General features: G+C 38.5%; 1 protein-coding gene across 1 annotated transcript; it reads right to left on the reverse strand.

Annotated features, from left to right (window-relative positions):
- Window positions 1-8,944: 8,944 nt before the first annotated feature.
- LOC309959009 (ubiquitin carboxyl-terminal hydrolase isozyme L3-like) lies at window positions 8,945-9,652 on the reverse strand (the record flags this gene model as incomplete). The annotated part of the gene is made up of 1 exon (XM_082835129.1): window positions 8,945-9,652. Exon 1 carries the CDS (start codon window positions 9,635-9,637, stop codon window positions 8,945-8,947), a length of 693 nt encoding a protein of 230 aa, XP_082691255.1. The 5' UTR covers window positions 9,638-9,652.
- Window positions 9,653-21,964: the final 12,312 nt, after the last annotated feature.

The following is a 21,964-nucleotide window of genomic DNA, read 5'->3' on the forward strand; positions in this document are numbered from 1 at the left end:
AAGACCTCAGACTTCCCAAAAGGCAAGACACTCCCCCACGTACCTGGGTAGGGCAAAAGAAAAAAACAGAGACAAAAGAATAGGGACGGAACCTGCACCTCTGGGAGGGAGCTGTGAAGGAGAAAAAGTTTCCACATACTAGGAAGCCCCTTCACTGGCAGAGACGGGGGTGAGGGGTGGGGGTGGGGGTGGGGGAAGCTTTGGAGCCACGGAGGGAGCGCAGCAACAAGGGTGCAGAGGGCAAAGCGGAGAGATTCCCGCACAGAGGATAGGTACTGACCAGCACTCACCAGTCTGAGAGGCTTGTCTGCTCACCCACTGGGGCGGGCAGGGGCTGGGAGCTGAGGTTCAGTTTGGGAGAAACACTCCCAAACTGATTCTATGAGGCCCCCATCACCCTGATGACGAAAACCAGACAAAGATGTCAAGAAAGAGAAAACTACAGGCCAATATCACTGATGAACATAGATGCAAAAATTCTCAACAAAATACTAGCAAACAGAATCCAACAGCACATTAAAAGGATCATGCACTGTGATCAAGTGGGGTTGATCCCAGGAATGCAAGGCTTCTTCAATATATGCAAAACAATCAATGCAATACACCATATTAACAAATTGAAGGAGAAAAACCATATGGTAATCTCAATAGATGCAGAAAAACTTTCAACAAAATTCAATACTGATTTATGATTAAAAAAAACTCTCCAGAAAGTAGGCATTGAGGGAACCTGCCTCAACATAATAAAGGCCATAAGTAACAAACTAACAGCCAACATCATTCTCAGTGGTGAAAAACTGAAACCATTTCCTCTAAGATCAGGAACAAGACAAGCTTGTCCACTCTCACCACTAGTATTCAACATAGTTTTAGAAGTTTTAGCCACAGCAATCAGGGAAGAAAAAGAAATAAAAGGAATCCAAATCATAAAAGAAGAAGTAAAACTGTCACTGTTTGCAGATGACATGATAATATACATAGAGAATCCTAAAGATGCCACCAGAAAACTACTAGAGCTGATCAATGAATTTGGTAAAGTAGCAGGATACAAAATTAATGCACAGAAATCTCTTGCATTCCTATACACTAGTGATGAAAAATCTGAAAGTGAAATTAAGGAAACACTTCCATTTACCATTGCAACAAAAAGAATAAAATACTAGGAATAAACCTGCCTAAGGAGACAAAAGACCTGTATGCAGAAAACTATAAGACACTGATGAAAGAAATCAAAGATGATACAAATGGAGAGATAAACCATGTTCTTGGATTGGAAGAATCAACATTGTGAAAATGACTATACCACCCAAAGCAATCTACAGATTCAATGCAATCCGTATCAAACTGCCAATGGCATTTTTCACAGAACTAGAACAAAAAATTGCACAATTTGCATGGAAACACAAAAGACCCTGAATAGCTAAAGCAATCTTGAGAAAGAAAAACAGAGCTGTGGGAATCAGGGTCCTTGACTTGAGACTATACTACAAAGCTACAGTAATTAAGACAGTATGGTACTGGCACAAAAACAGAAATATAGATCAATGGAACAGGATAGAAAGTCCAGAGATAAACCCATGCACACATGGTCACTTAATCTTTGATAAAGGAGGCAAGAATATACACTGGAGAAAAGACAGCCTCTTCAGTCATTGGTGCTGGGAAAACTGGACAGCTACATATAAAAGAATGAAATTAGAACATTCCCTAACACCATACACAAGAAGAAACTCAAACTGTATTAAAGACCTAAAAATAAGGCCAGACACTATAAAATTCTTAAGGAAAACAGACGCAGAACACTCTATGACATAAATCACAGCAAGATCCTTTTTGACCCACCTCCTAGAGAAATGGATATAAAAAGAAAAATAAACAAATGGGACCGAATGAAACTTAAAAGCTTTTGCACAGCAAAGGAAACCATAAACAAGACCAAAAGACAATCCTCAGAATGGGAGAAAATATTTGCAAATGAAGCAACTGATAAAGGATTAATCTCCAAAATATACAAGCAGCTCATGCTGGTCAATATCAAAAAAGCACAAACAACCCAATCCAAAATGGGCAGAAGCCCTAAGTAGACATTTCTCCAAAGAAGATACACAGATTGCCAACAAATTCACAAAAGGATGCTTAACATCATTAATCATTAGAAAAATGCAAATCAAAACTACAATGGGGCTTCCCTGGTGGCGCAGTGGTTGAGAGTCCGCCTGCCGATGCAGGGGACACGGGTTCGTGCCCCGGTCCGGGAAGATCCCACATGCCTCGGAGCGGCTGGGCCCGTGAGCCATGGCCGCTGAACCTGCGCTTCCGGAGCCCGTGCTCCGCAACGGGAGAGGCCACAACAGTGAGAGGCCCGCGTACCACACACACACACAAAAACTACAATGAAGTATCACCTCACGCTGGTCAGAATGGCCATCATCAAAAAATCTACAAACAATAAATGCTGGAGAGGGTGTGGAGAAAAGGGAATCCTCTTGCACTGTTGGTGGGAATGTAAATTGACACAGCCACTGTGGAGAACAGTATGGAGGTTCCTTAAAAAATGAAAAATAAAACTAACATATGACCCAGCAATCCCAGTACTGGGCATATACCCTGAGAAAACCATAATTCAGAAAGCGTCATGTACCACAATGTTCATTGCATCACTATTTAAAATAGCCAGGACATGGAAGCAACCTAAGTGTCCATCGACAGATGAATGGATAAAGATGTGGCATATATATACAATGCAATATTACTCAGCAATAAAAAGAAATGAAATTGAGTTATTTGTAGTGAGGTGGATGGACCTAGAGACCATCATACAGAGTGAAGTAAGTCAGAAAGAGGAAAACAAATACCATATGCTAACACATATATATGGAATCTGAGGGAAAAAAAATGGTTCTGAAGAGCCTAGGGGAAGGACAGGAATAAAGACCCAGATATAGAGAATGGACTTGAGGACACAGGGAGGGGGAAGGGTAAGATGGGACAGAGTGAGAGAGTGGCATGGACATATATACACTACCAAATGTAAAATAGATAGCTAGTGGGAAGCAGCCACATAACACAGGGAGATCAGCTTGGTGCTTTGTGACCACTTAGAGGGGTGGGATAGAGAGGGTGGTAGGGAGATACAAGAAGGAGGAGATATGGGGATATATGTATATGTATAGCTGATTCACTTTGTTATACAGCAGAAACTAACACAGCATTGTAAAGCAATTATACTCCAATAAAGATGTTAAAAAAAAAAAAAGAAAATTCAGGAAGGACAGGTTTTAGGAAGTAATAGCACAGTAAGTTTCCAACAGGTGGAATAGAGTGGTCAGAATACCATCATGGTGACAGATCGAATTGTCATATTTAGGCCATAGATAGAACTTCCTACTCTGCTAATGGTCTAGAAAAAAGAATAATTTGCCCCCCCCCCTCACCTTTCTAGAAGGGAAGGACCAGGCTAGAAATTCACACACCAGGAGAAAGAGGGGATTTCCAAAAAGGAAATTGGTGGGGGGGGGCCACTAGGAAGAGCATGAAAGGCAAGGCCATCCATTTACTGAATTAAATTAGATGATTAGCTCTTGAAGTACAGGGAATAGACTTTACACTATTTCATCTGTAAAAGGGACCCACTAGTGACTTGGACAAGTATATGGCCAGACATGTGCTGCTAGGAAGGAAAAGGGGCATGGAGAGAGATAATATTTATTGAAATTGTGTGACAGGGCTACACATATTCATGAATGCAGTCATTACTCTGTTGCTCAGATGAGTCAAAACCATGTAAGTGGCACCTATCCAGAAGGCTACCTTGTGAGACTTGCATTGTGTGTGCGCTGAGGTTGTGCACAACCTGGATGTGTCAATGGAGATTGTATGTAATACTGATCTTAGTGCAGTACCTGTTAAAGGTATTCCATAAATTATGATTATGTTTAGTAATGATTTATTATCAGAGTTAAGATTCTCTACTCTATTTGTGCAGGGGGGATCTACTTTTGCCTTTTTTCAATTTGCTCTTGACTAATCATCTAGCTTGTCAAAAAACTCCACAGACGAAAGTTGAAGCCCTGTATTTAAATCTCCTCCCATCGGTAAAATAAGAGTCTATGGGGGTTCCTGGGTGACCTAACAGGTATAAAACAGGCTGAATTAATTGTTAGTAACCACTTTTTAAAAATTATATATACAATGAATAATTCTTTCCAGCTGCTAAGTTTGAAAAGAAAATAGTAAAATGAGTTAACAAAAACAAAAAACTCAGCCTTTCCCAAGTCCAGAAAATTTGATGGGAAATAAATGCATTCACCAGACTCATTTTGTGTAAGGAATATTTTCAGTGTTCTGGCTTTACTTAGTTATTTCCTCATTTCAGAGTTAAGCCACACAAATAAAGGAAGATGACAGTGCCAGGAAACACACATCCATCCCCCTTTCCTATGAGTATGCAAGCTGCCAGAGTGCTGACAAAAGTTGAAAGGTCAGCAGTCATCTGTGGCAGATGTGCTTCATTATGATAAACACTTGGATGCTGAAAATGGTTCTGTTCACAGATAGTTTATAATTTAGGTGAGAAATACAAATGTGAGGAAGCTTCACTGATGGGAATCTTATTTCATGTTTGAGCGCAATTAACCAGCTGATAAACAGGCTTTTGTTTTCCATATGAATGGACAATGTCCATTCATTTGGGACACTATCTTGTCAAATGGGCAACAATAACAATAAAGTTTATGTATCTTGGCTCTCTTCTGCTCTAAAATCTGTAGTAACCTCCTGCGATAGGATCAAGAACCTCAACTGAGCGTGCAAAATAATTATCTTCCAGAATCCACCTGATGGTGATGCTATGGAAGATTATCTTGTTTTGAACTGGAAATAGGACTAAAAATCTCTTTTAATTTCAATAACTCGATTTTAGTATAATCAGAACATGCTTGTAAGCCCTAGTATTCGATATTCCACAAGTTTATGTGGCTTAATCTTGAGGATGATATACGTTATCAGATTTCAAAAGACAATTTAAATTTTAAAAGCATATGACAATTTCTTATTATCTGGACTATCTTGCAGCCATTTTCTAAGCCCTTACTGATAAAATGCTGAGGACTTTTCATTGCCACTTAATGTTTTACCACAAACTATAAATTTTGCACTTGACTTTTTTTCTCCTCACCCACACATTTTCCAGTGTGCCATGTTCATCTCTCTCTCTCTCTCTCTTTTTTTTTTTTTCCTAAATAATAAGATCATTTGTTCCTGTTTTGGCTTCATAAATGAAGATGACACATGACTGTATTGGGGTTTTTTTGCTCACAGTGATGATTGAAAAGAAAAGCCACCTATATCTTCTTGCTTAGTTTCCCTTGAGAAGAATGAGCAAAGTGAGCTGTGTAGCCTAGTAACCATGGAACATGGTTCCTGTATAATGTTCACAACTTTGGCAAGGTAATTATTATTGCTATGCAACTTCTGGTAAAATCTGTGAAAGAAAGGAAATTATATTATTAGCTTTCACATGTGACCCAGATATGACTGGATCAGTTTAAGAAGGCAAATCAGTGTTGATTTTCATTTATCCCCTCAATAAATATTTATTGAGTACTACTATGTCCTATTTACTTGAGGATAGAATTATGAATAATGTATGGCTTCAGTTCCCAAGAACTTAATAACCTAGCGTGTTTGGTTGTACTGCTAGTAGCAGTGGTAGATACTGGTGATGACTGGTGGTGATTTTGGTTTGTATTGGGAAAGAACTGTTGGGAAGCAGATATATCACCTGGACTTGTACATCTATCCCCTGGGAAGTCCACACTAATTTAACTTTTTTACCTGCTACCTTTATTACCACAGAATTGTTTAAATGTGATATTTCTTTTTTTTTTTAATGAAAGCTTATTTATTTATTTATTTATTTATTTATTTATTTATTTTTGGCTGTGTTGGGTCTTCGTTTCTGTGCGAGGGCTTTTCTCTAGTTGCGCCGAGCGGGGGCCACTCTTCATCGCGGTGCGCGGGCCTCTCACTATCGTGGCCTCTCGTTGCGGAGCACAGGCTCCAGACGCGCAGGCTCAGTAGTTGTGGCTCACGGGCTTAGTTGCTCTGCGGCATGTGGGATCTTCCTGGACCAGGGCTCGAACCCATGTCCCCTGCATTGGCAGGCAGATTCTCAACCACTGCGCCACCAGGGAAGCCCTAAATGTGATATTTCTTAATTACTGATGCCTATCACTCTTAAATCTCATTTATATTTTAATGAGCATCAAGGTTCTCAAAAAGTTTCAAAGGGTAGACATCCAACGGTGGGATCAAACTTTAATCAAATATAAGAAACTTTTCTCAGCTTCCTTCTCTGTCTGGGAAAGTGCTTCATGCTCTATAAGAGATATGCTCATTGGCATAAAGGATATAATTTTCCTGTGGAGATGAGACATGTATATATATGTATCTAAATAACATACAGTATACATATGTACGCACAATGCTCTCGCAGATTCGTATACTTGTACACATACGTATAATGTGGTATAGACCATGTATAAAAAAATGGTACTTCATCCATTCTAGGTAACAGGTCACTGTAGGTTGAGGGTTAGTCATAGAGAAAGGTCATTATTAACTTTGACATAAAATGATGTACTAAACTTATTTTAGTGAAAAGAAAGAAGACATGTATTTTCTCATAATGAAAATGAAAAAAGGGAAGAGAAACAATATTGAGGACTCAATGTGGTGAGTAATTTCAGTAAATGGAATATCCACCCGGCCCTTTCACTCTGGCCGAAGAATTGGTGTACAGCACTGTTTTCTTTAGGTTGAAATCTTAATGATGAAGAACAACTTACTATGAATTTTTTTCCAGTAACAGTTACCTTTACAGTATTAATGACTCTTGACTTCTCTTGTTTAACAGTTTTATTGTTTACCTGTTAACTGTATTTGGTAACTAGCTATTATGAACCGAGAAGTATTTGTTGACTTTTATGTGACCAGCCCTGGGCCAGGTTTTAGAGAGCAGAGCAAAAATGCAAGACAAGATCCTTTCCTGCAAGGGTATTCTGATATTATTGGGTGGCCTACTCTCTGGCAATACACTTGAACATGCAATTACTGGTAATATGGAAAGGGACATGTGTTGCTGCTATAGGAAAACAGGGTTTGTATCTAAGGGCTTTTCAGAAACTTGAGGAAAACACAATACCAGCAAGCAGGAACCCTGCTTCTGGCCTGTATCTTAGGGAGCTCTGCACTGTATCTTAGGGAGCTCTGCACTTTGGAACGCCTTCCACTAAATTTTTAAAGATTCCTTCTGGGGGTAGGACCTACAGGGTCCAAGAGGGCCATCCAGGTCAGACACCTGAGTTCAGACCAAAGCATTTCTTTCACGGGGTCACATGAGATTAAGCTTCCAGAATAGTGCTGACATGTTGATTTCAGGTGAATCTCACTCACTTTGAACACAGGTGGAGATTAGGGCCCTAGGCTACTGATAGTCCGCCTCTAACCCTTGGGCCACAGGGACAGTTCTCAGCTCTCTGTGTCCAGGTCATATGGCTTCTCTGATCTTTACTTTGTGCCCATCCCCACCCCACCCCACCCCTGCCCCCAGTTGTAACCTAGGACAGTTTCCCTACTCCTTCCACAGGCTTTGCACTGCATGTCAGGCAGATCTCTGGCAAAGGCTGTGCCTGTCTCCTTGGAGGGCTTTCCAGGATGTTGCTCCTTGATGCCCATCAGCCCTTCTTTTCTTTTCTTTTTTTTTTTGTGCGCCTCTCACTGTCGTGGGCTCTCCCGTTGCGGAGCACAGGCTCCGGACGCGCAGGCCCAGCGGCCATGGCTCACGGGCCCAGCCGCTCCGCAGCACGTGGGATCTTCCCGGACCGGGACACGAACCCGCGTCCCCTGCATTGGCAGGCGGACCCTCAACCACTGCGCCACCAGGGAAGCCCGCATCAGCCCTTCTGATCAAGTTTTCTCTTGCCTGTGATTGACGTGGAGGCATACTCTCCTGGGTAGTCTTAAGCCTTGCTGAAAGTGGATGGACATTCCTTGTGTGAATAGGACTGTTCTTCTTGCTCAGCTCATGGGACCCTCAGCAGTCATCCTCACTGGTGGCCATATGTGGTCAACATTGAAAGGTATTAAATTCTAGGAATGCAGTGACTTTAGCTAAAGGTTTCAAGGGAAGACATATTAAGAAGATATGTTATTCTATGTTTATAAAATTCTGTTTGATAAACTTGAAATAACAGAAAATAATAACTCACACTTTCCTGCATACTTTGGGTAAGATTTACATTTATTTGTAGTTCTCATCAGTGAAGCAGTTATTACCTTTGATGGCACAATGAAGCCATTGGGTGGAGCAGCATCATGAGTAATGATGTAACTAAATAAACGTATTAGGGAACTGGAGTAGCAAGAAGATCTATATTATTTCAATACAAATGCATTCTGAAGAGCTATGGCTTTATGAATCGTAATGACACTGCTGTCTTTTTCATGTATTGTGAGGTATGACATTAGTTAGGAAATGACACATTAGACAATAAATAACATCAAGAGATTGTTCTTGAACCTGAACAGGAAGAGATAGAGCCTGGATACTAAGAAGAATCATCATATGCACTGATTATATAATAGACAAATATGTAACTACTTCTTCTCTACCCATTGTTCTAAGTCTTCATTTCTGCCTCATATGGGCCCATGGATTTTGTAATATATTTCAAATGTAATTATTTATAGAGATATAATTCAGACATTCTAAATTGATCACCCACTGGGTGCTACATGCTACATATTTTATTTATTTTTTAGTTCACATAAAGTTTAATCAGTCAAGTTAATGAAAAATCAAAATTTTTGAATTAGTGTATGACAGAAGAAATTTAACTTTGTTGAAAATAATACAGTATTTGGTGTTTCCATTCTGGACAAGCTAGGCTGCAGAAATAGCAATGCCATTGAATCTCCGTTCATCAGGGTCACATTCCATAAACTTCTTGAAAACTTCTATGGCATCCTCTAATAAAGTTTCATCACTAGTTTCCCCATGGTTAATTGGAAATGGTTTCCATCCATATAATTCATAGAGATGCCCATCTACATGAACTAATGCAATAAAATGAAGATCTGCTTTTTCATCTATATTTTGTGCCTCAGTCTGACCTTCATGGTCACTGGTCTCATGAGTAACTCGAATGGAGTCATAGTTCCCCAGGTATATGGCTCGTTCTTCAGGGCTCAGTGATGCAGACTCCTCCAGGAATTTTTTCAAGGTCGATCCAGATTCAAAGTGCATCTTGTCTTTATTGTTGGCAATAGCATGGATCAGTCCAGTTGTTCCACAGGCCCTGCTGATCGTTCGCCTCATGAAATATACTGATGATGTAATATGTTGTCCCTGAGATTTTATTTTTTCCTCTTCTTCTGTTCTGAATACGTCATACTTTTCTGTAATAGGGAAGAGAAGCAACACTGCACACACAGGTCTTGGTACCATGCTAAGGGGTTCAGCATCCATTCCACATACATCAACAAACTGCCAGTTAGGATGTAGACCTAATTGTTTGAGAAACTGGTTGGTGACCTCGGGGTTGGCCTCCAGCGGCAGCCAGCGCTGACCCTCCATGGCCACTCCGCCTGGCCCCTCTCCAGCTCTCTAGACATATTTTAAATGTTCAAATGAATGAAGTACATGCATTGATCTTGTTCCTGTGCCAGCATCCGCTATAGAAAGTGCAACATTTTTTGAGTAATTGTCCCATTATTACCTTAACTAATACTTAATTTTACTGCAAGTGTTAGATTTTAAATTTTATGTGTCCTAAATACTTTAAGAGAGTCTTTTCCCCCAGATTATTTAGACACAGTTAAAATCCCACCACAAGGAGAAATCATAGTCTACAGTATTATAATCTAATGGATTCAAATACTATATGTTTTCTGATCCTGGCTTAATTGTCAATGAATGAACACTATGATAATGCCAATAAACTGAAAACTTAGTAGTAATAACTCTAAATTTAAGATCAATTTCTTATTATAATTAATTTTTCAATTTGCTTATGAAATTTTTAAAAGTTTCCTTGTTTTCTTTCACTTCCCTTTTAAAAAAACTTTTCTTTTTTGAAAGAAAACATAAGAAATTGTGATAATTTCAGTTGGGTAAATTTCATGTCTTCATGGTAAATTAAATTATTTAAAGTAAAACCATAGATAGAGTAAGTGGTTTAGTCTAGTGTTTCTTCCATAATAATGAAAAGAATCTTTTTTAGGTACCCAGCTGCCCCACTGACTATTTATAATTTTTAAGGAACCACGTTATACATTTTAATTTTGGTGTCATAGGCCACATAAAGATGGATAGACCCTTGTAAAGTGACCAAGAAGAATTCTCTGATCATACTTGATGCTTGTAGTCATCAAAGAGTGTTTGCTTTCAAAGGAATTATTATACTTCCAGCTTGCTTGCCTTGGGGAATGTCAATTAAATCCAAATTATTTAATGACAGAGATTTTGCCATTTTTAGAGACAGGGTAAGTGAACTAGAAATGACAAAAATCAAATGAGAAATGAAAAAATACATTTTGATGTTTACCTGTAAATTGCTTATCTTTCAATTAAGCATTGGTTTACCCTTGCCAAATGTCCCCATTTGCAGATGCCTGTTAAAAAATAAGCTGTTTTCATTTCCTGCTAGTACACAATTTAGCTTCTTTTAATGCATGCTTGTGCTCAGGGTTTTCTGAAGAGCCTTGTGTTATCTCTGTATCTAGTCCTTATAAAGAATCACTTTCAGCATGTGTGGCCTGGTTCCTAACAGTCTATCGATTCATTGAATTTCCTGAATTTCAGAAAGACCCCCATTGATTCTTTATGCTGCCTGGCAGAGCAATTCTTAATTTTTGTCTGATTCTTTCCAACATCAGTCTTAAGAAGAAAAGGTTTTTCTTACAACGCCTTGAAGGGTTTACTGAATCATGCTTCACCAAGAACATTTTAAAGCATTATTTTGTCTGTTATTTAAAGTGGAAAATGCCGTCCCTTAAGACACTGGCACTCTGCCATTTGCCTCCAGAATATTTCATGGTTCACTGTCAGGACTGCTGCTTTTTCTCCAAGAACATATGGGCCATTTTGGAGAAGTTTTCTGTAACATTCAGATGCTGAACATATTATCTGTGTACACTTGGTCTCCAGCAAATAATGTTTCTGGAATTTTAATACCTAATGGATTCTTTGGAACTTACTGAAAAGTCTATTAAACATGGTAACACCAAAGGAGTGTTGTGAGTTGGAGGTAGAAGGGACTAAATATAACTGATGCAGAGTTTAGCATCATTAGAACGTATTCCTGTGATTTTATTATTTTTCATTGGAGTAGTTCTCTTCTTCTTCTCCTCCCTCTTTTTTCTCTCCACCTCCTCCTTTTCCTTCTTCTTAGTGATTTCAAGTAGTCACTGCAAATTATTTTAAATGGGGGAGAATCTTCCTATACTCTGTGGTGTTGATACGTAAGTCATTGGAATGTGGTGGGGGTTAGCACACACTTGTGGATGATTGTGTCATTAAAACTGCATCCAATCAATCTGGGAATACGTCACCTGCATTGTTCTGTAAATACCTTTCTCACTAAAACACCTGTTTGGTTTGATGGTGTATATTTTTAGTCAAAGGAATCAAGCAGAACACATTTAAAACAAACAATTAAAATTAAAGTGTGACTACATTATGGATAGAAGAGCTAATTGCAACTCCAATAAAGAATAGCTTCCCCCCTTGTACAGTATAATGTACTGATGACCAGAACTGGGCAGATTCTAGTGGAAAGACACTCATTCCTTATATTACTGTTCTACCAGATTGTCTCTTTGCTGGTCATTTGGTGAGCAGCTCCTTGATTTGCTAAGTTATGGAGCTAGGTGGCTCTTAAATGAGCGATAATCTGCAAGTGGTTCTATGATGATTAAGGAAGAATGGAAGAGTACAAGGAAATAAAACAAGAAAATAATAATCATGTTTTAAATCTTGAAATCACTAGTGACTCCATAGTCAGGGACCTCTGCGTAGAAAGTTTTTTGCCCAAGCAAACCTGGGGTCTTTCCAGATCCTGAAGAGTTGAGGAGTTGGAGAGGACAGAGGTGATGATGGTCAGAAAAAGATAAAAACAGAAAATAAAAATACGTGACAGAATCTCTGTCATCACAGAAGGGATGAAATCAGGGATAGATTTTAGAGACTGTACCCTTTGGGGAAATCCAAAGTAAGTATGGCCATGTGTCTTAGCACTTCAGTTATTTCATCTCCCTTACGTTTCAGATATGGATGTGATCTGGTTGTCATCTCATTCTTACTCTATGTGTCATTTTGCCATTTGGCCATGACAACAACCAGTGTGAGAATAAGAAGTCATGGCCTTCTCTGGACTCACTGTGTGGTTAGTGGCATCCACTTGCTCCCTGAAGATTTCTTTAAAGGACATGGAAAAGTGAAGCTTGGGAAGGATCCTGATAGGCAACAGGAGAGGAGGAGGAAAACTAAGATAGATTCCTTCACTCCCATGGCCATGTAGCAGACAGGAGAGACAGTGGAAATGATTTGTTCCCCCTCACCTTCTAGAGGCAAAGTCAAGAGAAAAAAAATCCACACTTGTTGGGAAAGGTTCAAAGGTTCAATTAAACAAACATAGTTGTTTAATTGTCTGCCTGATGGTAGGTTAGTATATTTCACTTACCCATAAACCACAATGTGATTATTTGCATATGACTCACATTATATTAAAATAGTATTTGTTTTTCAGATTAGGGTGTTCTCATTAAAATTAGGTGAACAAAAGTATAAATGTATCTTTACGAAATCCCCAAATAGATACATCCTAAAAAGGAAATTTGGAGAGTGATATACTACTGTATCTTTTAGTACATCTACAGTTATCCACCCCCCAAGCATCACCCTCCCAGTCCTGATTTCTCTGAGCCACTTGATGCTTTCATTTTTACTTACCCTGAAACATACAACTTGGAGTTAGAACTTAGTACAGCACATGATAGTGTTTCACTAGAATGTTTACCACATGGAGACAGTCATTTAAATATTTCTATTCTGGAGACACACCTTTGATTTCTGTGTTTGAATATGTGTTATGAGAAACATGCTCCATGTTTATTCAAAGATTCCCAAATCCTGGCATGTATTATTTAGTAGAACTGGACCAATTTTAAATCCTACTACCCCAGGAAGCCCAAGGTATTCAGAAGATCTACACACCTATAATGTCCACACATATTGGCGCCCACACACCCAGAGGCAGAAGATTCTCAAATTGTGTATTTTAAGAGAGACAGTATAGAGGAGTGGGGAGGGCTGCATACGATTCAAGTATGTATTCAAGCATGTATTGAATACAAGGCTGTATTCAAGTCAGTAAAAGCATATCATTACCTTAGAGTTTCTCAAAGGGAGTTTAGATTCCGAAAATCCTATGAACACTCTGGTAGAGTGAAGTCTCACCTGTGACATGATCCTTTGGTCTTTCCTACGTTTTTGCCCTTCATGTTCAAAAGTGGTGCTTCAGATGGTGTCAGTGTATTTGTCAGATCTCCATCCATCAGTAGGCCTCCTTCTTGGCTTGTTTACACGAGCCCTGACTTGCAGGGAACATGGGCAGCCGAAGAACACGGGGAAGAGGGCCATGATAACAGCAGGGAGAGAATGCCACTGTGCCTTCTCTCATACCCAGGATGTATGCCCTCTGTCCTCACACGGAGAGTCATGAAATGAGGAAAATGATATTCATGGCATTTTTTATAAGACTTTAAGTCAATAAAGTCTTTTAAAAATTCAGTGACTTGTAAGTCTTTATTCTTAAGATTATATATATATATATATATCTCTTAAGATTTTATATATATGTATAAATGATGAATCTTGTTTTTGTCTCCAGTGAATATAGGCATTTGATCCTAGACAGTCACCAACATTTCTTTTTACATAGTTTATGATGACAGTCACTTGTTTTTCCACCTTCACTAGAAAGACATAACTCATGCTCCTCCATTTAACTGGGACTTATGGAAGAAATGGTGAACCCCACCCTGACCCCAGGGTTGAGACTCTTTCTTTCTATGACATGCACAATCCCTGTGATGCTAGACCATAGGAGAGCATGACAGGTAGTGTATCACCAAGAAGTTCGTTGTCGTATGCATTGTGAAAATGTCATGAGCTCTAGACCATTGGCAAGAAATTAACAAAGACCAACTATGTAGGTTGCTTGTTACTGTCCTTTGATACCACCACTAGAATAATTCTTCTGTCTTCAAGGTTTGTCAGTCTTGTTCCTCTAGTTAACAATTTAATAGGGCCCTATGTACTTTGGTATGAATACTGACCATGTCAAAGCCACGATTTATGCTAATACAGCAACTTCCCACAGGAACCGCTAATCTAAAGGTTATGTAGTAAATCTTAGTTGGATTGAAATGTATAGTCCAAATGCCATAGTACACAAACACCATCTTTTTTATCCACTTATCTCCGTCATACTATTACTTGTTAGCTACTAAAGGAGAAAATTTTGATTGTGTTTAATTGGTGGCAATTAATAATATTACTTCCATCTTCAGTATTCCATAAGGCATATGATTTCTCTACATCCACTCAAATATTTCAACATTTACTCAGATATTTCAAATGGTTAAACCAGCTTCCTCTTTGACATGCTTAGAAGAGACCCTGGGTTTGACTTTTTATGCTTTTAAATGCACTGTGAATCACTGTGCCAAACTCCTGCCCTTCAAGTGAATGATATATTTTATTTACACTCTTAGAAAAAATCTATGCATAGCCATTATTAATCACTCACACCTTTAAGAATGATCTTACCTTTTAGCTATTCATCAAGATCGGTATCCTTCCTGTTAGAAAGAAACACATCATAACCGATGTACCATCAAACTGTAGATGGGCCCAAGTACACGGCTAATACCAGAATAGATGTCTCTTCACTTGAGGATTACACTCACATGTGTGCATGCACACACACACACACACACACACACACACACTCACACCTCAGTATGCTGTATCCATTCTGGCAAGTCCCTTTAAAATGCCAAACTGCTAAAACCATGTCAGCTCTTAGATAATACATCACTATGATATTGAAGAGCAACATATCATTTCCAAAACTGCTCCTACCCTGAGCAAGGCCAATAAGACATTGGACCATTGGAAACAACAAAAATTCAAAGACCGTAGTCTACGATTTTTATCAAAAGCAGGAGAGGGGAAAATTGGCAAATAAATAAATTCTCTCTGCTGATGTACTAATTTCAAGAGAAGACTATTTATAATTGAATCATATCTCCATTTAAAAATCAAGAAAATAAAATTTTCCACCTTTGACAATAAATGCAATGCGTGCTTTTCATTAGGGAAGAAACGCTAAATACGTTCACAAGATGTGTTTAAAAGAATTTCCTTTTTTGGTGGACATTCTCATGCACCTCTAAAATGTTGGCTGGAAATTGCAGAGGTGATGCTTTCATCAGCCCCAGGGGAAAACAAAACAAAATAGAAATGAAAATATCTTTGATTTTCCCTTTTTCTTTAGCTACTACTCTGATTTTTGTATTGGGATAAGAATTAGAAAAGGCCAGGGCTTCCCTGGTGGCTCAGTGGTTGAGAATATGCCTGCCAATGCAGGGGACACGGGTTCGAGCCCTGGTGCCGGAAGATCCCACATGCCGCGGAGCAGCTAAGCCCCGTGTGCCACAACTACTGAGCCTGTGCTCTAGAGCCCATGAGCCACAACTACTGAGCCTGTGTGCTGCAACTGCTGAAGCCGACACGCCAAGAGCCTGTGCTCCGCAACAAGAGAAGCCACCTCAAGGAGAAGCCTGCGCACCTCAACGAAGAGCAGCCCCCACTCGACGCAGCTAGAGAAAGCCCGCGTGCAGCAACGAAGACCCAATGCAGCCAAAAATAAATAAAAAAAAAAAAGGCCAAATGTGTAGCTGGCTTCTAAAAGGTTTTAGATAACAGCAAAATGAGGTAGAAGATGCTTCAGAGTAAGATTCTTATTACACAACATCTGTCTTCAAACGTGCATAACCTTAAAAATATCACTAAAATAAATATATCATGAGAGAGACATTTAACTATACCGGTAGCACTTTAAAATTACAAGATCAAGAAAAACTTTGCAGTAAGGCTTTGAATCATAGAAGATGCTAAGAACTCTCTTTTCAACAGAATGTTTAACTCCCTGGGCATTAAGGAATTACTTAATAGAAAAGGAAATAACCCATGGGAGAAAATGTAGCCAGCAGTAAAGCTGCTTACAATTTTTGATAGGCCCTAGTATAGCACAGCAGAAAGGCAAATGATTGTGTGCTCACTCCAAAACTCTCTTTCTTAAGAGTTTCTCATTCATTAATTTTTCTTTGGTGGCATTAAAAGCTTCCGAAGAGAGAGGCTGGGATATTGAACTTGTTATGAATATCCTTCTTACTGATTTCCTCAGTTCATGGAAGGCAGATCTGTAAGACACAGGATCTAATCCCAATTTAGACTTTTCTAACTAAACCCTAAAGCAAAGAAAGGCAGCCCCTGGAAGAAGTTACTGCAGGTAACAGGGGTATATTGCTCACCATTAAGTGTCTTAAACACAGAATAGTCAATCTTTCTTAAGGTATATTTAGTGAATGCTTGTAATGTGCCTGGAATTGTGTGAAATTCTGGTGAGAATATAAGCATGGCAAGTACAGGTCCCTTTGGTCAAGGAGTTCACAGTCTAATATATGAGACTCATGTGAAAATAATAACATTATAATGTGACATGGACCACGGAATAGCTGAGAATACAATTCCATAGAAACAAATACTCCAGAATTATACTTCATGTGGGCTTTAAACACATTGTGGAAAAGCCATCCTATGTATTTTAAAAATATTTTCCTGAGAAGCGAAATCATTTTGTGATCTTACATATTACACGCCTTTAAAGAGAGCACCCCACTTTTTCTTGTGTCAAACTAGCAGTCTCATTCAATGAGGATGTTACTCTATGGCATGATGAATTTAAAGCAGCAGCGTTCATTATCTCCAGGTTTCAGGAAGGCAGAGGCAGAGACAAAGGGATACCCCTTTAGGATCTGCATTACTTTAGCCTGTTACATTTCAACTATCAAACCTGCACAAGAAGCACCCAGATTAGTCAACAAGCAGATGATTAGAGATAAAACCTCTCATCTTGGGATAAATTTAATCCAGGCAGCATGTGCTCTTTGGTCATTTTATAAATATAGCATTTTAGAACAACATTCTCAGAGATCCAGCAGTGTATATCCAGCATTGCAGCTAAAATAGTCAAATAGAAATAAAAATAACTCTCCAGAAAGTCGCTGGCATTCATGTTTCCATTGGAGAATAATTACAGAAGTCAGTTTAAAAGCTAACTTAAGAGATGTTGAACCTCTCAGCCCCGCAGAAATGCTAATGAGTAGTTGTATTATAGTCTTAAAGCAAAGGTTCCAAAACCTTCTCTTTCCCAGGTTTATGGTGTCACAATTACTGGCCGGGACCAGGCTCTCTGGAAGGAAACAGAAATTCCCTGGGCAGGGAGGAGATCCAACCACACATCTCCGGGGGCAGCAGAATTTAGCCCTGAAGGTTTAATATTTCTAATCCTGTTATTTTCTAATCCTATTACTACAATGTTGAGGTGAATTGAATATATTTCCTTCTTTATCTTCGTGCAATCTCACATATTTCCTTTAATAACGACTTTTGGCTGACCCTGCAAGCAATTTTGCTTCTTTAATTCTTAAAAAGAATATATACACCATCTAAATGATATCTGTTTATAGTAACATGCAGTGCTGTCTCCTTGCGTTGCCTCATGACAAAGCTGGTATTACAGTGACTACACGTCCAGCCCGTGATTTCTTGCCTTTTATTAACCTAACTTATTATTACATCAAAAATCATGGTTTCCACTGATGACAGATTCAGCACACACACATTCACACTAATGTGTGTGTTTATGTGTGTGTGAAGTAGCTACACAATGAGTTATTGAGTTGTATATAGAAAAAATGCTAGGCAACTGCGAATTACAAGGATATAATGCCATCAAGGGGTTTAATGGTGACATCATAAATCACAAGAGCAAGGTATAAATGGACTGTGCTTTCCCACAACTCTCAGATGCCTCTGGCGCTATGATTTTAAAAGTTGTCTGCTCTCCCCCAACCAGTATTCCCTTCCACGTGGATAATTTGTGTTATAATTTCCATCTTCTCCAATCCTCTTTACTTTTCCTCAACTTCAAACCTTCTCTCTACACCCGGAAAGAATCTGTCTTTCCCCCTCTGCTATTAGAGCAGCTATATTTAAGTGGAACACTGGATTGTCCCAAGTTGAAATATAACAGTTCTAAAAATCTTGCCATTCTGGGCTAGGTGTCACACTCAGACAATATGACAGACAGGTGACAACACGTGCAAGAATTAAGAGATTTTTCTCCTCTTGGATAACAGTATGCTTCGTGTACTATTCTCTTTTCCTCTGAGACTAGGAAATCTAATTACTCTACTACCCCTGTTAGGACTGCAAACATAGAAATGGGTTTTATAGTTTTGCTTTTTATTCGCATCTGAAATTCAGTGAATCCAAGTAATTTATTTCTTATGTCCTAAATGATTCCCTTTTCTCTCTGATGCTGTCTTATGAGAGAATATATTAACATAAAGTAATAACTGGCCCAAACTTGTGTCCAAATTTAAATATGTCCTAGCAAAGCCAGCTCCATTCTAATTGGTTTTATGTGTCACTTTAAAGCTAGAAGACCCAACCTCCTGGCAGCTTTGCTTTGGGTCTTAATTAGCCACTTAACTGCAAATTGGTTGGCACCCTAGTCCTTTCATCAGTTGTTACCCAAATAGCATCATCGACTTAGGATAAAGAAAAGATCCCACATGTAGCAGGTCTTTCCATCATTATTGCCCTTTAATACAAAGAGGGGGGTTCCCAACTCTAATTAAGGCTACGTTTTTGATAGGCAATTGGCATCTTATTTAATTCACTCTCAGTGCAGTGTCTTAAAGGGAAAACAATCACAGTAATGTGTGTATAGTGCTATATAATTTACAAAATATTTTCATCTACTTTATTACTCTTACACAGTGTTTTAGCCATGTATTAATCAATATGTTTTTATTGGTTGTAGTGATTTAAGATGTAGGTGTTATTTCAGTCCTTATCCATTTGTCTGCATATCCACTAAGCTATCTCCAGTATATAAAGGGAGTCGTTATCTTTCTTTTTTGTTGCACTTCTAGAATGATACACATACTACGTGGAGAGGCACTTCTCTGCAAAGCAAACCTAAGTGGTTAGTGGGCAGAAGAGTCACCACCTTCAAAGGTGACACAGTTAGTTACGAGAGAGAAGAAAAGAATTGAGAAAGAGCAAGCAGGCTTGGTTCTGTGAATATAGAAATAAGCACATAAGGAAGAAAGGGGCCGCAGATATAGGTTAGATCCAAAAATTTGCCGGAGAGTGAGAATTCAAAAAGAGTGTGACTTAATTAGTTTAGTGTTTTAACAGAATACCCTCAGTTGATGCTTTGCATGCAATATGATATAACATCCTTTGTTTCTGCTGGAAAAGAAAATAAATAATTATGGTGCCTTTTTAGTAAGCAATACTGTGGCTTTTTTAAACCTATCTTTTCAAACTGGTTTTATTAATTTATGCTACAACACTTTTTATAAATTTTAAATGCAGGTATTCTTTTCTATTCTATCATTTTAAACCACTAGAAATTATATATGGTCATTACACTCAAACTTCCTATCTTTCTGAAAGGCAGCAGTTGAGACTTTGCATATCCCAAATTTCCTCTGCCCATCCCAGCTCCCGGAGCTGACGTCCAAACCCACAGGCTGACCAAGAGTGAGATTCTTTCAGGCTGTGTGTTTCTGAAAACTTGGAAATACTGAATTATGTTTATGAGATTCATTTCTCAACTGCTCCAGAGCTTATAAAATATTAGTATTTACAATATCCCGGAACAACGAACACAGCATGGAGGCAGCTGCCTCATCAGAGACTGAGCCACAATGATTTCAGACGTTTGTCTATTTATCATGGATTGGATTTCCTTGGCAAAGAATTCAATAAGGATGATGAGCACACCCGTCCAACACTTTGCTCAACTTTGCAATGAAATTTGCCCCTCACCATCACTCCAAAAGCAATGCTTCTATTTGGTAACCCCGTTGCCTCTAAGGTGAAGTGTGAAAAATAGCGATGAGGAACTGAGATCAAATGAAGTCAGGCCTTTGATTAAATGCAAACTGAGAGGTGTTGTGAAGGGAACACAGATATTTTCCCTTTGGCCAACATAGGCAGCATCTACAATTAAATCTCAAAAGGAGCAGATGTATGCTTACAAGAAAGATTTGAAAGAAAAATCATTAGGAATTATTATGCTTCAGCCATATCCAAAAGCAAACTTGTTCCATGAAATGTATGAGCTATTAACTCTGGCAACACTAGACCTTTTTCCCTCCCATATGTGATTATACAGTACCCTGTTTTTAAGTATATTATGCATTTGAATGTATCCAACAAGTCCTCTGCCCTAAATAAAAATTCAGTCATCTAGAAGAAGCTTGATGATAATGCAATCACTGTAAATTACTCAGCTAGCAAAGGATTTTGTTTTTCTACGTCAGACAAACAAATGAAGCACTTTACTTAGTATCTTTCACCTAGTAAGTACTGAATAAAATGTCCAAATGAACGAAATAGTTGAGAAGAAAGAACTAGTCTAGTAAGATAATATTTCTAGCTCATGCTACATGGTTCCTTCTGTGATAGCTGAAGAATCTTGTTTTAACCACTTCAAAAGGGAAAATATTTTATTTTTGTTTAACTACCAAAGTAATTTCACAGTGCAGCTGCTTGCCCACAAAGAACCCTGGGTAAAGGAGGGTCCACCTGAAATGGATGTGTAGCCAAAAAAAAAAAAAAAAATCTTGGTGTGTTTGAGAGTTCATTAGGCCTCCCCTGTGATAGACATTACCCTGAAAAATAAAATGGAGAATCTCTTTTCCTCTCTCTAGATTGAGTTTATTCTGGCCAAAAAAACACATTCCAGAGTTTTTCTAATTTCCTTACTGAGTTCATTTGTGAGTGGCCACAACAGTTGGCCGAGGTCAGCAAGTCAGGACCACAGTGCTTTATGGCTCTTGGGAGTTGTAATTTTTATATCAAAATGGAGGTTATTCAGGGTGGTTGTTTTCCCCCCAGCTGTTGTTAAGTAGACTGTATGCTGACCACCCAGTGGATGAGACCAGGGTGGGTGGAAGTGGAGAAACTATTTGATGTGACTCAAAAGAAGAAAATGCAAGATTCTTGAGGAAGATTCTATTCTGGTAGGAGGCCATGAAATACTTGTCTTAAACAACTAACCTTATTTTGTACTCTAGATTATAGACCTACCTCCTATGAGCAGCCCTTAAAAATTGAGACAAAATAGAAGACAGTGCCGAGGTGCTGTAGGAAGAAGATATGTGTTAAAGTCAAGTTCATAGAATAAAGAAAATAGTTGACTCTAGTCTCTTAGCTGTTTTTAATTTGTTTTTTATATCCTGTTTTGAATAATACTAAAAGGTCAATGAATAATTGAATATTAATTGAGTAAAACTTATGTAAGCTATTCTATCTGAATAATTTTATAAAACTGGAGTTATAGAACTGACTTTATAAATAGACTATCAAGTAGAATTACTATTTCTAAATAATAGAAGTAGTAAAAGGGTGCAAGAATAGAGTGATTATATGGTTTTGTTTTACTCATGGATGAATAAGTAGTTTTTTCTTTAAATGACTAATTTAAACCTTAATTAATCCTTGGCTAATAAAGTAAACATAATTTAGTTC

This window comes from Leucopleurus acutus (assembly GCF_964270905.1).
Source record: "Leucopleurus acutus genome assembly, chromosome: 3".
Classification (NCBI taxonomy): Eukaryota; Metazoa; Chordata; class Mammalia; order Artiodactyla; family Delphinidae; genus Leucopleurus; species Leucopleurus acutus.